We start from the raw sequence: 15,343 nt of genomic DNA, 5'->3' as shown, positions 1-15,343 counted from the left end.
ACCGTGTAATATAATGATACTGTAACGGTCACTAAGAGTGTTACCATGTAATATAATGATAATGTAAGAGTCACTAAGAGTGTTACCGTGTAATATAATGATCACTTAACGGTCACTAAGAGTGTAACCGTGTAATATAATGATAATGTAACGGTCACTAAGAGTGTTACCGTGTAATATAATGATAATGTAACAGTCACTAAGAGTGTTACCGTGTAATATAATGATCACTTAACGGTCACTAAGAGTGTAACCGTGTAATATAATGATAATGTAACAGTCACTAAGTGTGTTACCATGTAATATAATGATAATGTAACGGTCACTAAGTGTGTTACCGTGTAATATAATGATAATGTAACGGTCACTAAGAGTGTTACCATGTAATATAATGATAATGTAACGGTCACTAAGTGTGTTACCGTGTAATATAATGATAATGTAACGGTCACTAAGAGTGTAACCCAGAGATAAAATAACTTCAGTGACTGTACTCTTGTTCACTTTCTAGTCGTTGTTGTTTGTGGTGAATTTCCAAGCCTCACCTCTACGAGGGCCTGTATCAGCTGAACGGTCTTCCTGCCTGCAGCGGTGGAGTCCTCGTAGTTCAGAGACTCTATCTGCTTAGAGATCTCCCTGAACCATGCCTGCAGGTTCTCTGTCCAACAACAACCACCACCATGTCAACAACACATCAACATCATCTAACACGTTTAGAATGGGAGGAAGTATGGCAGTGAGATCAGCTTATTGCGACAGGAATAGGTATGGTACAGTGAGCCTGCAACAGGAATAGATATGGTACAGTGAGCCTGCAACAGGAATAGGTATGGCACAGTGAGCCCGCAACAGGAATAGGTATGGTACAGTGAGCCCGCAACAGGAATAGGTATGGTACAGTGAGCCCGCAACAGGAATAGGTATGGTACAGTGAGCCTGCAACAGGAATAGGTATGGTACAGTGAGCCCGCAACAGGAATAGGTATGGTACAGTGAGCCCGCAACAGGAATAGGTATGGTACAGTGAGCCTGCAACAGGAATAGGTATGGTACAGTGAGCCCGCAACAGGAATAGGTATGGTACAGTGAGCCTGCAACAGGAATAGGTATGGTACAGTGAGCCTGCAACAGGAATAGGTATGGTACAGTGAGCCCGCAACAGGAATAAGTATGGTACAGTGAGCCCGCAACAGGAATAGGTATGGTACACATGCTTTTAACAGAAAAACATTAGGAATACCTTCCTAATATTGAGGAAGGTATTCTGCCCCCTGAACAGCCTCAGTTTGTTGGGACATGGACTCTACAAGGTGTCCAAAGCACTCCAATGCTTCCCACAGTTGTGTTAAGTTGGCTGGATGTTGGCTGGGTGGGGGACCGTTCTTCATACAGAAGGGAAACTTTTGAGTGCGACACAAACCGGTGCGCCTGGCACCTACTACCATATCCTGTTCAAAAGATACTTACATCTTCTGTCTTGTCCATTTTCACCCTCTTGTCCATGTCACCCTCTTGTCCATGTCACCCTCTTGTCCATGTCACCCTCTTGTCCATTTCACCCTCTTGTCCATTTCACCCCCTTGTCCAGTCACCCTCTATATATGTGTTTGTATACACTGACTGGACACCTGCTCTTTCCATGACAGAGACTGACCAGGTGAATCCAGGTGAATCCAGGTGAAAGCTATGATCCCTTATTGATGTCACTTGTTAAATCCACTTCAATCAGTGAAGATGAAGGGGAGGAGACAAGTTAAAGAAGGATTTTTTTTTAAGCCTTGAGACAATTGAGACATGGATTGTGTATTTTTGTGCCATTCAAACAGTTTCAGTGATTGACTCCAACTTAAAGGATTTTACAAGCAGTCACAATAAGAGCAGGGAGTCCAGATTGTGAACTACAATAAGAGCAGGGAGTCCAGATTGTGAACTACAATAAGAGCAGGGAGTCCAGATTGGGAACTACAATAAGAGCAGGGAGTCCAGACTGTGAACTACAATAAGAGTAGGGAGTCCAGATTGTGAACTACCAGTTGTGGTAACGATGTGTGTTTTTATGTTGTAGCTAGTTCTGTTATCCATCTCACCATTCTTCTCCACTCTGGTTAGAGGCTTGACCCCAGAGAAGACCTCAGCCAGCTCGGTCATCCTCTCTGATCCCTCTGTTCTATAACTCTCCCATTTCAGCTGCTTCTCCGACAGCATCTGCTTGAACATCTGAGAGAGGAAGAGAAAAAAACCAGGGGGGAACACAGATGGTGAATTCACCATTTATACTCAGAGACCCGACATGTTTTTTTTTAAATTGTGTAATTACAACTTGACTTGGCATCAAATCATATATGATATTGTTAAGACTGACCTCTTTGAGAGTGAACTCGAACTGGGCGGTGTCGAGGAGTAACTGGAAGAGGATCTTGGGGTTGTACTTGGAGTCGTTGATCACCTGATCTTTGATCTGGCGCAGACGCTTGTTGTTGGGATCATAGGCTGCAAGAAGAAAAGACAGCACAGTTTAGGAATATAGTATCACCTGGCACGACATAGTATCGCCTGGCATGACACAGTATCGCCTGGCATGACACAGTATCGCCTGGCATGGCACAGTATCGCCTGGCATGACACAGTATCGCCTGGCATGACACAGTATCGCCTGGCATGACACAGTATCGCCTGGCATGACACAGTATCGCCTGGCATGACACAGTATCGCCTGGCATGACACAGTATCGCCTGGCATGACATAGTAATACCTGGCATGGCATGACATAGTATCACCTGGCATGGCATAGTATCACCTGGCATGGCATAGTATCACCTGGCATGGCATAGTAATACCTGGCATGACATAGTATCGCCTGGCATGACACAGTATCGCCTGGCATGACACAGTATCGCCTGGCATGACATAGTAATACCTGGCATGGCATGACATAGTATCACCTGGCATGGCATAGTATCACCTGGCATGGCATAGTATCACCTGGCATGGCATAGTAATACCTGGCATGACATAGTATCGCCTGGCATGACACAGTATCGCCTGGCATGACACAGTATCGCCTGGCATGGCATAGTAATACCTGGCATGGCATGACATAGTATCACCTGGCATGACATAGTAATACCTGGCATGGCATAGTATCACCTGGCACGGCATGACAGGTGATACACCGTGAGGTTCAGCCCGACACGATTACACCCGAGGTTCAGCCCGACACGATTACACCAGAGGTTCAGCCCGGCACGATTACACCCGAGGTTCAGCCCGGCACGATTACACCCGAGGTTCAGCCCGGCACGATTACACCCGAGGTTCAGCCCGGCACGATTACACCCGAGGTTCAGCCCGACACGATTACACCCGAGGTTCAGCCCGACACGATTACACCAGAGGTTCAGCCCGACACGATTACACCAGAGGTTCAGCCCGACACGATTACACCAGAGGTTCAGCCCGACACGATTACACCAGAGGTTCAGCCCGACACGATTACACCAGAGGTTCAGCCCGACACGATTACACCCGAGGTTCAGCCCGACACGATTACACCGGAGGTTCAGCCCGACACGATTACACCGGAGGTTCAGCCTGATATGATTCTACCGGAGGTTCTGCTCTACGTCGTTTTGATACTAGTTCTCATTCCCACTTTAAACAAAATAAATAAATACAAATGTTTCATGAACCCTTTATAAGGCCTTCATGGAAGCTTCATAAATCAGTTGTAAGCCCATTTCATGCATGAACCTAGGAGGTCTATAGAAAGACCTACCTGAGTCTGCAGTGTGTAGCATCAGCCAGCGTATAGAAACGTTACAGTCCCGTAGACAGTTGAGCAGCTTGGGGATGTTATCCAGGACGATCTCCTCCCTCAGGAACCCTTCCTTCAGCAGCTGCTGGATCTGTGGCCTCAGGCCCTCCATACTGACTGAATAACGACTAGCCTAAAGGAGGGTTAACGTATGGTTAGTTATAGGGTGTTATAAAAGGTGTTATAACATGGCGGGGGGGGGGGGTCATAAGTAGTCCTCTAACCTTCCACATTTTCACAACAACTTGTGAAAGATATGATGGGAGGCTCACGTCTATAACAAGTGAAAACCATTTCATGTTAGTAGACGTTTTGTCCGTCAGCCTGTTAAACCTCTATACCTGCTCTCTGATATTGGCTGAGTCCAGGGTGTAGTTGAGGGCGATCTTGGCAGCTTTATACGGTTCCCAAGCCTCCACTAGATTCACAGTGATTCCCATGTAGACACTGATGACCTGCAGCAGGAGAAATCGTAAATACTTTAAACCAGCGTAATGGCTGAAGGCAGAGGGAAATATACTGCATCAAGATAAACAAGTACACTAAAAAAAATGTTTCCCTGGTATTCAGGGAAGTACAGTTTAGATGGTGTCTCTCACCCAGTTATCTGGGAAGTACTTGTCCACTATCTCCCTCATCTTGGCCTGTTGAGTCTGAAGTATGGAGGGAATGAAATAGAGACAGACATACAGCATGGCGGCCTGGTTAGCTAGCGCTGTGCTACGGTGCTCAGGCAGAGGGTACGCAGATACCTGGGGGGAGAGACAGAGGACATCTTTAGAGACAGGACGAAACATGGATCTGAGACTGGTTATGCTAACGCTGTGCTGCGATGCTCAGACACCTGGGGGGGAGACAGAGGACATCTTTAGAGACAGGACGAAACATGGATCTGAGACTGGTTATGCTAACGCTGTGCTGCGATGCTCAGACACCTGGGGGGGAGACAGAGGACATCTTTAGATACAGGACGAAACATGGATCTGAGACTGGTTATGCTAACGCTGTGCTGCGATGCTCAGACACCTGGGGGGAGACACAGAGGACATCTTTAGAGACAGGACGAAACATGGATCTGAGACGGGTTATGCTAACGCTGTGCTGCGATGCTCAGATACCTGGGGGGGAGACAGAGGACATCTTTAGAGACAGGACGAAACATGGATCTGAGACTGGTTATGCTAACGCTGTGCTGCGATGCTCAGACACCTGGGGGGGAGACAGAGGACATCTTTAGAGACAGGACGAAACATGGATCTGAGACGGGTTATGCTAACGCTGTGCTGAGATGCTCAGACACCTGGGGAGAGAGACAGAGGACATCTTTAGAGACAGGACGAAACATGGATCTGAGACTGGTTATGCTAACGCTGTGCTGCGATGCTCAGATACCTGGGGGGGAGACAGAGGACATCTTTAGAGACAGGACGAAACATGGATCTGAGACTGGTTATGCTAACGCTGTGCTGCGATGCTCAGACACCTGGGGGGAGACACAGAGGACATCTTTAGAGACAGGACGAAACATGGATCTGAGACTGGTTATGCTAACGCTGTGCTGCGATGCTCAGATACCTGGGGGGAGAGACAGAGGACATCTTTAGAGACAGGACGAAACATGGATCTGAGACTGGTTATGCTAACGCTGTGCTGCGATGCTCAGACACCTGGGGAGAGAGACAGAGGACATCTTTAGAGACAGGACGAAACATGGATCTGAGACTGGTTATGCTAACGCTGTGCTGCGATGCTCAGACACCTGGGGAGGAGACAGAGGACATCTTTAGAGACAGGACGAAACATGGATCTGAGACTGAATAAATAGATTGAATAAAACATTCAAGACAACGTAATATTGTAGCATTAGTCGGGGTGTAAGAAACGTCATTCAGCTCTAGGATACTACCCACCTAGAGGGAACCAATGGAATGTTTACGTTACCAACTAGGAAAACAGTGACACGACAAACTCCTTTTAAAAAAAGGTAAGAAAACAAAATGGTTATAAAAAAAATTCAGGAAACTATCCGTTGGAGTCTTACCTGGTTATAGATGTCATCAGAACGCAGCCTCCCGATCACCATGCTGATGAAGGTAGAACTGATAGGCACTCTCTGGAAGTAGCTCTCAGGGTAGTTCGCTGGCCGTTTGGCCCCCGACTGGCTGGAGTAGCCTGTACTACGCAGCAGCTTACAGATGTCATCCAGGTTAGAGTCTGCTGAGGAGCGGGCAGCACTGGATAGACAAACAGGACATGTATAGTTAGTACCACGGTCCATTTTAACTCAAACGTTTTGTTTTCTTTCATTAAAGTAACTTTTTAGCTCTCTCTAGTACTACTCATCAGATTTCAGCCTGTGAAATGTTTTCAAATCCAAATCAAATGTGATTGGTCACATACACATATTTAGCAGATGTTATTGTGTGTGTGTAGTTAAATGCTTGTGCAAAATTGCTTAGGAGCTAAAAGCAGAGCTATCTTACTATTCTAGTATTACAGTATTATAGATAGTATTATAGTAATATAGATAGTATTACAGTATTATAGACAGTATTATAGATAGTATTACAGTATTATAGATAGTAGTATAGATAGTATTATAGTAATATAGATAGTATTACAGTAATATAGATAGTATTATTGTATTATAGACAGTATTATAGTAATATAGATAGTATTACAGTATTATAGACAGTATTATAGTAATATAGATAGTATTACAGTATTATAGATAGTATTACAGTAATATAGATAGTATTATTGTATTATAGACAGTATTATAGTAATATAGATAGTATTACAGTATTATAGTAATATAGATAGTATTACAGTATTATAGATAGTATTACAGTAATATAGATAGTATTATTGTATTATAGACAGTATTATAGTAATATAGATAGTATTACAGTATTATAGTAATATAGATAGTATTACAGTATTATAGATAGTATTATAGATAGTATTATAGTAATATAGATAGTATTACAGTAATATAGATAGTATTATTGTATTATAGACAGTATTATAGTAATATAGATAGTATTACAGTATTATAGACAGTATTATAGTAATATAGATAGTATTACAGTAATATAGATAGTATTATTGTATTATAGACAGTATTATAGTAATATAGATAGTATTACAGTATTATAGACAGTATTATAGTAATATAGATAGTATTACAGTATTATAGATAGTATTACAGTAATATAGATAGTATTATTGTATTATAGACAGTATTATAGTAATATAGATAGTATTACAGTATTATAGTAATATAGATAGTATTACAGTATTATAGATAGTAGTATAGATAGTATTATAGTAATATAGATAGTATTATAGTAATATAGATAGTATTACAGTAATATAGATAGTATTATTGTATTATAGATAGTATTATAGTAATATAGATAGTATTACAGTATTATAGACAGTATTATAGTAATATAGATAGTATTACAGTAATATAGATAGTATTATTGTATTATAGATAGTATTAGAGTATTCTAGATAGTATTAGAGTATTAAAGTATTATAGATAGTATTAGAGTATTATAGATAGTATTAGAGTATTATAGATAGTATTATAGTATTATAGATAGTAGTATAGTATTATAGATAGTATTACAGTATTATAGACAGTATTATAGTAATATAGATAGTATTACAGTAATATAGATAGTATTATTGTATTATAGATAGTATTAGAGTATTATAGATAGTATTAGAGTATTATAGTAATATAGATAGTATTAGAGTATTATAGATAGTATTAGAGTATTATAGATAGTATTAGAGTATTATAGATAGTATTAGAGTATTATAGATAGTATTATAGTAATATAGATAGTAATATAGATAGTATTATAGTATTATTGATAGTATTATTGACAGCATTAAACGGTCCCTGACAAAATAACAAAGAAGATTGATTCTTAAAAAGGGTTGAAATGTATAAAGGATGTAGAAGCCATTTCCCCCCAAAAAGAGCAGCAAAAGTCTGACCTGTATCTATAGTAGGACACCAGCATCCTCTCTCTGACCTCTCCCTCCATCTTCTGGTCAATAACCAACAGCATGACTCCATAGAGATACAGGGCCTCACACTGGTTAACAAGGACAAACACCACATCATAGGACTGTTACATACCTTCTGGACATCGCCAAACATACAGGGACGATTTTCATGAAATGTATAAAAGTTGATCTTAGAGCTACGAAGCTTCCGGGGAACCCGACCCCCGGGGGCCCCTCTACAAAATATAAGTCATTACAAGAGATTGGGGCGGCAGGGTAGCCTAGTGGTTAGAGTGGAGGGGCAGCAGGGTAGCCTAGTGGTTAGAGTGGAGGGGCGGCAGGGTAGCCTAGTGGTTAGAGTGGAGGAACGGCAGGGTAGCCTAGTGGTTAGAGTGGAGGAACGGCAGGGTAGCCTAGTGGTTAGAGTGGAGGGGCGGCAGGTAGCCTAGTGGTTAGAGTGGAGGGACGGCAGGTAGCCTAGTGGTTAGAGTGGAGGGGCGGCAGGTAGCCTAGTGGTTAGAGTGGAGGGACGGCAGGTAGCCTAGTGGTTAGAGTGGAGGGACGGCAGGTAGCCTAGTGGTTAGAGTGGAGGGACGGCAGGTAGCCTAGTGGTTAGAGCGGAGGGACGGCAGGTAGCCTAGTGGTTAGAGTGGAGGGGCGGCAGAGTAGCCTAGTGGTTAGAGGGGGGAGGCAGGTAGCCTAGTGGTTAGAGTGGGGGGGCGGCAGGGTAGCCTAGTGGTTAGAGTGGAGGGGCGGCAGGGTAGCCTAGTGGTTAGAGTGGAGGGGCGGCAGGGTAGCCTAGTGGTTAGAGTGGAGGGGCGGCAGGTAGCCTAGTGGTTAGAGTGGAGGGGCGGCAGAGTAGCCTAGTGGTTAGAGGGGGGAGGCAGGTAGCCTAGTGGTTAGAGGGGGGGGGCAGGTAGCCTAGTGGTTAGAGGGGGGAGGCAGGTAGCCTAGTGGTTAGAGGAGGGACGGCAGGGTAGCCTAGTGGTTAGAGTGGAGGGACGGCAGGGTAGCCTAGTGGTTAGAGTGGAGGGGCGGCAGGGTAGCCTAGTGGTTAGAGCGTTGGACTAGTAACCCGAAAGGTTGCAAGATCGAATCCCCCGAGCTGACAAGGTAAAAATCTGTCGCTCTGCCCCCTGAACAAGGCAGTTAACCGTCATTGAAAATAAGAATTTGTTCTTAACCGACTTGCCTAGTAATATAAAAATAAAATAAATAAATATATTTTTTTACTAGGAGTTGTTTTCCATCCCCATTCAGCAGCACAGTCTCCAGGGTCTGTTGAATGTAAACTCCTTCATACAGGTCATCCAGGTACCTGGAGAGAAGAACGGCTGATTAAATAAAGCATGGTGAGGAAACGTTATGGACAGACAGACTACTTGACACACCACACACATTAAGGCTTCAGGCTCAATGAGTGAACAAACCCAAAATATGTAAATCCAAAAACAGACACCCTGGTCGATATCGTAAGGAGGTAATTCTAGATTACCTGATTAGATCAACGATGTATTTGTGGACACTTTCAAACGCCAGGTAGAATCGTGAAAGTATCTCTATGTTGTTCTCACGGAACTCATCGTCCAGATCCTGCAGATCTGGTTTGGCTTCTAGCTTACTGTCATAGTACTCTGGACCCTGGAAGGCAGCGGGAGAATATAAAAAGGTCACTTATGGACATAACGTTATCCCTGTACTTCGTCATCATAATGCCATAACATATTCTAAATAATTTTGTTAATGGATGACGGATGGAAATAAAATAACTTGAAAGACCTAACGATGACCCTGGCGGTGTGTGTCCATTATCTAAGGAGGTGCACCGCAAATGATGTCCTTTCACTGTGATCTCATCTCATACTTATTTAACAAGACAATCCCCCCCTCCCGTCTCACCTTGAAGTAGCTGAAATCACAGATGATGTCTCCATATTTCTGCTGGTCGCTCTTGTCTTTGAGCCTGAAGACAGCAGGGATGAAGTCCGAGAGGCGGAGGAGCTCGGCTATGATAGCGTTACCCCGGGACACGATCCTCAGCACCGCCTGACCACACAGGTTGTTCTCCGCCAGGAAATCCACCATGGCGGCGGTCTGGGTCTACAAGGCACCGCTGCAATTCGGGCTGTTGGCCCCCCACTTCTACACAAAGACAGACACAGCTGCCATTAAACCAGGGACTAAAACTGCATCTCTAAATAGTATTCCTTTGTATAACGTTAACGAGTTCAGCTAACTACATGAAACAATTGTACATTTAACGTTAGTTATCACCAGCAGGCTAGTTGAAGCTAGTGGCCGGTAAGATATTTTGCAACAAGCGGTGAATTCTACCGACCCGAGCGAGTTTCTAAATATTTTACATGCATCATTTCACAACAGTAACTCACCTTATTAAGGTATACACCTATAGGATAGTGTAGTTGCTAGCTAAATGTTGACCGTTTATAAGGTATACACCTATAGGATAGTGTAGTTGCTAGCTAAATGTTGACCGTTTATAAGGTATACACCTATAGGATAGTATAGTTGCTAGCTAAATGTTGACCGTTTATAAGGTATACACCTATAGGATAGTGTAGTTGCTAGCTAAATGTTGACCGTTTATAAGGTATACACCTATAGGATAGTATAGTTGCTAGCTAAATGTTGACCGTTTATAAGGTATACACCTATAGGATAGTATAGTTGCTAGCTAAATGTTGACCGTTTATAAGGTATACACCTATAGGATAGTATAGTTGCTAGCTAAATGTTGACCGTTTATAAGGTATACACCTATAGGATAGTATAGTTGCTATCTAAATGTTGACCGTTTCAGGTTTTTCAATTCAATTCCTGTTTACCGTCACATGACAAAGCACATGATTCCCCCGCTGCCTCCCTGCTGAGTGTTTGTGGACCACAAGATGGCGACGAAGTCAAGACTAAGAGCAGGGGGCTTCTTCTTCGTGTGAATGTTCTGCCGGCTGGGAGACGCTTCTTCTTCTTCGTTGATATTATGGCGGTCCGCAAAGAAATATTATAGGTGTATGCCGCCACCCAATGTATTGGCTGTGTATCAGCCTACTATTCTGTGGTATGAATTCATTACTTTGTGAAAAAAATTGGCCTACTAACTAACCCTGCACCCATTAAAACCTCACCACTATACCAATTAACCCTACACCCATTAAAACTTCACCACTATACCAATTAACCCTACACCCATTAAAACCCCACCACTATACCAACTAACCCTACACCCATTAAAACCTCCCCACTATACCAACTAACCCTACACCCATTAAAACCTCACCACTATACCAACTAACCCTACACCCATTAAAACCTCACCACTATACCAACTAACCCTACACCCATTAAAACCTCCCCACTATACCAACTAACCCTACACCCATTAAAACCCCACCACTATACCAACTAACCCTGCACCCATTAAAACCTCCCCACTATACCAACTAACCCTACACCCATTAAACCTCCCCACTATACCAACTAACCCTACACCCATTAAAACCTCCCCACTATACCAACTAACCCTGCACCCATTAAAACCTCACCACTATACCAACTAACCCTACACCCATTAAAACCTCACCACTATACCAACTAACCCTACACCCATTAAAACCCCACCACTATACCAACTAACCCTGCACCCATTAAAACCTCACCACTATACCAACTAACCCTACACCCATTAAAACCTCCCTACCAACTAACCCTACACCCATTAAAACCTCCCTACTAACTAACCCTGCACCCATTAAAACCTCACCACTATACCAACTAACCCTACACCCATTAAAACCTCACCACTATACCAACTAACCGTACACCCATTAAAACCTCCCCACTATACCTACTAACCCTACACCCATTAAAACCTCCCCACTATACCAACTAACCCTACCCCCATTAAAACCTCCCCACTATACCAACTAACCCTGCACCCATTAAAACCTCACCACTATACCAACTAACCCTACACCCATTAAAACCTCACCACTATACCAACTAACCCTACACCCATTAAAACCTCACCACTATACCAACTAACCCTACACCCATTAAAACCTCCCCACTATACCAACTAACCCTACACCCATTAAAACCCCACCACTATACCAACTAACCCTGCACCCATTAAAACCTCACCACTATACCAACTAACCCTACACCCATTAAAACCTCCCTACCAACTAACCCTGCACCCATTAAAACCTCACCACTATACCAACTAACCCTACACCCATTAAAACCTCCCTACCAACTAACCCTACACCCATTAAAAACCTCCCTACTAACTAACCCTGCACCCATTAAAACCTCACCACTATACCAACTAACCCTACACCCATTAAACCTCACCACTATACCAACTAACCCTACCCCCATTAAAACCTCCCCACTATACCAACTAACCCTGCACCCATTAAAACCTCACCACTATACCAACTAACCCTACACCCATTAAAACCTCACCACTATACCACTAACCCTGCACCCATTAAAACCTCACCACTATACCAACTAACCCTACACCCATTAAACCTCACCACTATACCAACTAACCCTACACCCATTAAAACCTCACCACTATACCAACTAACCCTACACGCAGGGGCGAAAATCTGATATCAACTTTGGAGGGGACAATTACATAAAATTTTCTCAAGAGCAATTCCTGAGGGGGACACCAAAAGTAGTGCTGTAACACATAGCCTACATTGTAACATGGTAAATGTATATTGAGGAACCAAAGAAATAAGGTGTTTGCCGTCCTCCTAACTACCGGTACCCAAAACTACACAACTACTCACAACAGCAATACCATTGCCTTTAACAAATCTTAGTTCAGTCACCAGTTTAAGTTGAGAGTGGGGGTATCCATGGCATTTTCCAATTATGTTCCTATTTTACAAGTCAAAAAAATGGAGAACCTTTCATAATGTTGCCAAACAAAGACTCAACAAACTTACCTGAGACTCCCTGTCTCTGCCAGTCTGTCCCTGCATAACTGTCCCCAACTCTGCTGTCTGTGTGCCATCTGTTGCCTGCTCTGCCTAATGACATCATTGTGAAACATTTCCATTAGAATTTCATTTCTTTCTTATGAACATTTTATCAACTAGTGTTTGAGATATTAGGCTACTAGGGTTCTTACTTTGCATTTTGGTGAACTGAAAAATACTCTGATGTCCGTCTTTTATTTTTCTGCCATTTTTCTACCTGGCTGGCTACACACACAGTGTGTAGGTTATTTACAGTAGGAGATGGGCTTCTATCATCTTATCTTTTATCATTCTATTTGGGCTTCGATCTAAAAGGTAGCTAGCAAATGTGAAACGGATTAAAATGACAAGAGTTGACAGCTGTATGAGTTCACCATTTACACAACATATGCTGCAACCTTTTGTAATTTTAATAGTTTGTTTCATATTGGCTGGCTTCCAACAATAGCTGAATTTGCAAAGCTAGCGAGCACCAATTCAGTTTCAGTGGTGTTTGCTATAATCTTCGCTACCCGGTTTAAATAAAGGTGAAATAAAATAAATAAATAAATAAAAGTTCCCATGCGACAATTTAGCTTTTGCAACGAGACCATTAAATATATTTAAGACAATGGTAGAAGAGAGTCTAGTTCTGTTCAGTTTGGATTTCAGTTTATCGCTAACCGTATCACAGGGACTTTGAAGCACTAACTTACATCATCTGCATGCTGATCTTGGAATAAATTGACGATAGCAAAGATTCCATCTTTGACGAGGCCACATAAATGGAATAGGTACTAGCTAGCTTAATAGTTAATATTTGCGCGCTAGCTCTGCATATTCAGCTAGTGTGTGTGCGCGATTGACTGGATTAACCTCACGTCAGTTAAGTGCATTGAGTGCCTTTCAGACAGTAGATACGACCTCTCTGTTACCTAGCAAGCTAAGGAACTGGCAGTGGATCAAACCATTGTGAGGCAAAGGGGGGGGGGGGTCGCAATCTTTTGAAACTTAAAAGCGCTCTATTAAGTGTCTATAATCAGCACAATTGCTTTCATTGCGTATTATTAATATTATTTAAATTACATAGTTATGTTTCAGTGATATATTGGGGGGGACAAATCATATTTTTCCCAGGATGGGGGGGTCGTGTGGTCGAATGGTTATGGGTCTGAATGGTTATGGGTCTGAATGGTTATGGGTCTGAATGGTTATGGGTCTGAATGGTTATGGGTCTGAATGGTTATGGGTCTGAAGGTATGGTGAATGGTATGGGTCTGAATGGTATGGGTCGAAATGGTTACTGGGTCCTGAATGGTTATGGGTCTGAATGGTTATGGGTCTGAATGCGGTTATGGGTCTGAAATGGTTATGGGTCCTGAATGGTTTTGGTCGAATGGTTTATGGGTCTGAATTAAAACTGTTATAGCCCTATCCCCATCGCCCGTATCCTCTCTCCCTGTGAGTCCTATTGGCTGCTCTACTTAACATGCAGCAAACAAGAGCAATGATCCTGTGGGGCGGGGGGGGGGGGGGGGGGGGGGGGTTCAATGACATTATATGCTGGTGGCCTGAGCCAAAAAGTCCTTTGACCTCTTTGAACCCCTAACAGAACCACTGTCTCCTCTGACCCGGTCTGTCCCTCTTCCCAGGGGACATGGGATTTATTACTCATTCACCACGAGGCCATTCCAGGGTCACATGCTCAACGTAACCAACACACACACACACACACACACACACACACACACACACACCACACACACACACAGCACACACACAGCACGCGCACACACACACACACACACACACACACAGGAGCATATTATATATGATGAGTCAAAAGAGTTGTTGCAAAGGGGGGTCGATGCAGATAGTCTGGGTAGCTAATGGTTAACTGTTTAACTAACTATTTAACAGTCTTATGGCCTGGGGGGGTAGACTGCTTGTACTCTGAATGTCTACATAGTATGTTCCCCTTCACAGTATCACCCTTTGTGATAATACATCTCTATTTAATGTCTATTAAAGAGAGAGAGCTGATTCTCATCACCTGGGTTGGTGATTCAACTATAACACATCTATTTCCATGGTGGGAGATCTATCTCTATATCTATATATCTATATCTATATATCTCTGTATCTCTATATCTCTATCTCTATATCTCTATATCTCTCTCTCTCTATCTCTATATCTATATCTCTATAGCTCTATATCTCTATATCTCTATCTCTCTATATATCTGTATCTATATATCTCTGTATCTCTATATCTATATCTCTATATCTCTATATCTCTATATCTATCTCTATATCTCTATATCTATCTCTATATCTCTATATCTATATCTATATATCTCTGTATCTCTATATCTATATCTCTATATCTCTATATCTCTATATCTATCTCTATATCTATCTTTATCTATCTCTATATCTCTATATCTCTATATCTATCTCTATATCTCTATATTCCTATATATCCTATCTCTCTCTCTCTATCTC

At 42.6% G+C, this 15,343-nt stretch overlaps 2 protein-coding genes across 4 annotated transcripts in view; one reads left to right on the top strand and one right to left on the bottom strand.

Moving 5' to 3' along the window:
* Positions 1–10,681, bottom strand: part of LOC115187871 (WASH complex subunit 5-like) — a 31,450-nt gene extending 20,769 nt beyond the window's left edge. Inside the window, exons 1-12 of one of the 3 annotated variants that reach the window (XM_029746904.1) lie at positions 10,232–10,681; positions 9,741–9,983; positions 9,337–9,482; positions 9,075–9,159; positions 7,830–7,930; positions 5,857–6,049; positions 4,415–4,567; positions 4,157–4,270; positions 3,777–3,948; positions 2,363–2,490; positions 2,088–2,217; positions 546–658 (exon numbers count right to left, since the gene is read on the bottom strand). In XM_029746904.1, coding sequence (XP_029602764.1) covers positions 546–658; positions 2,088–2,217; positions 2,363–2,490; positions 3,777–3,948; positions 4,157–4,270; positions 4,415–4,567; positions 5,857–6,049; positions 7,830–7,930; positions 9,075–9,159; positions 9,337–9,482; positions 9,741–9,926 — 1,521 coding nt within the window. In that variant the 5' untranslated portion in view covers positions 9,927–9,983; positions 10,232–10,681. The remainder of the gene's footprint in view (positions 1–545; positions 659–2,087; positions 2,218–2,362; positions 2,491–3,776; positions 3,949–4,156; positions 4,271–4,414; positions 4,568–5,856; positions 6,050–7,829; positions 7,931–9,074; positions 9,160–9,336; positions 9,483–9,740; positions 9,984–10,231) is intronic. The other 2 variants (XM_029746903.1, XM_029746902.1) reach the window with 2 other exon arrangements.
* The window catches only part of LOC115187885 (CUB and sushi domain-containing protein 3-like), a 1,475,978-nt gene that overhangs the window by 677,178 nt on the left and 783,457 nt on the right, over positions 1–15,343 (top strand).

Source organism: Salmo trutta, unplaced genomic scaffold (assembly GCF_901001165.1).
Source record: "Salmo trutta unplaced genomic scaffold, fSalTru1.1, whole genome shotgun sequence".
NCBI classification, from domain to species: Eukaryota; Metazoa; Chordata; class Actinopteri; order Salmoniformes; family Salmonidae; genus Salmo; species Salmo trutta.
This window is presented reverse-complemented; position numbering and strand designations above follow the sequence as displayed.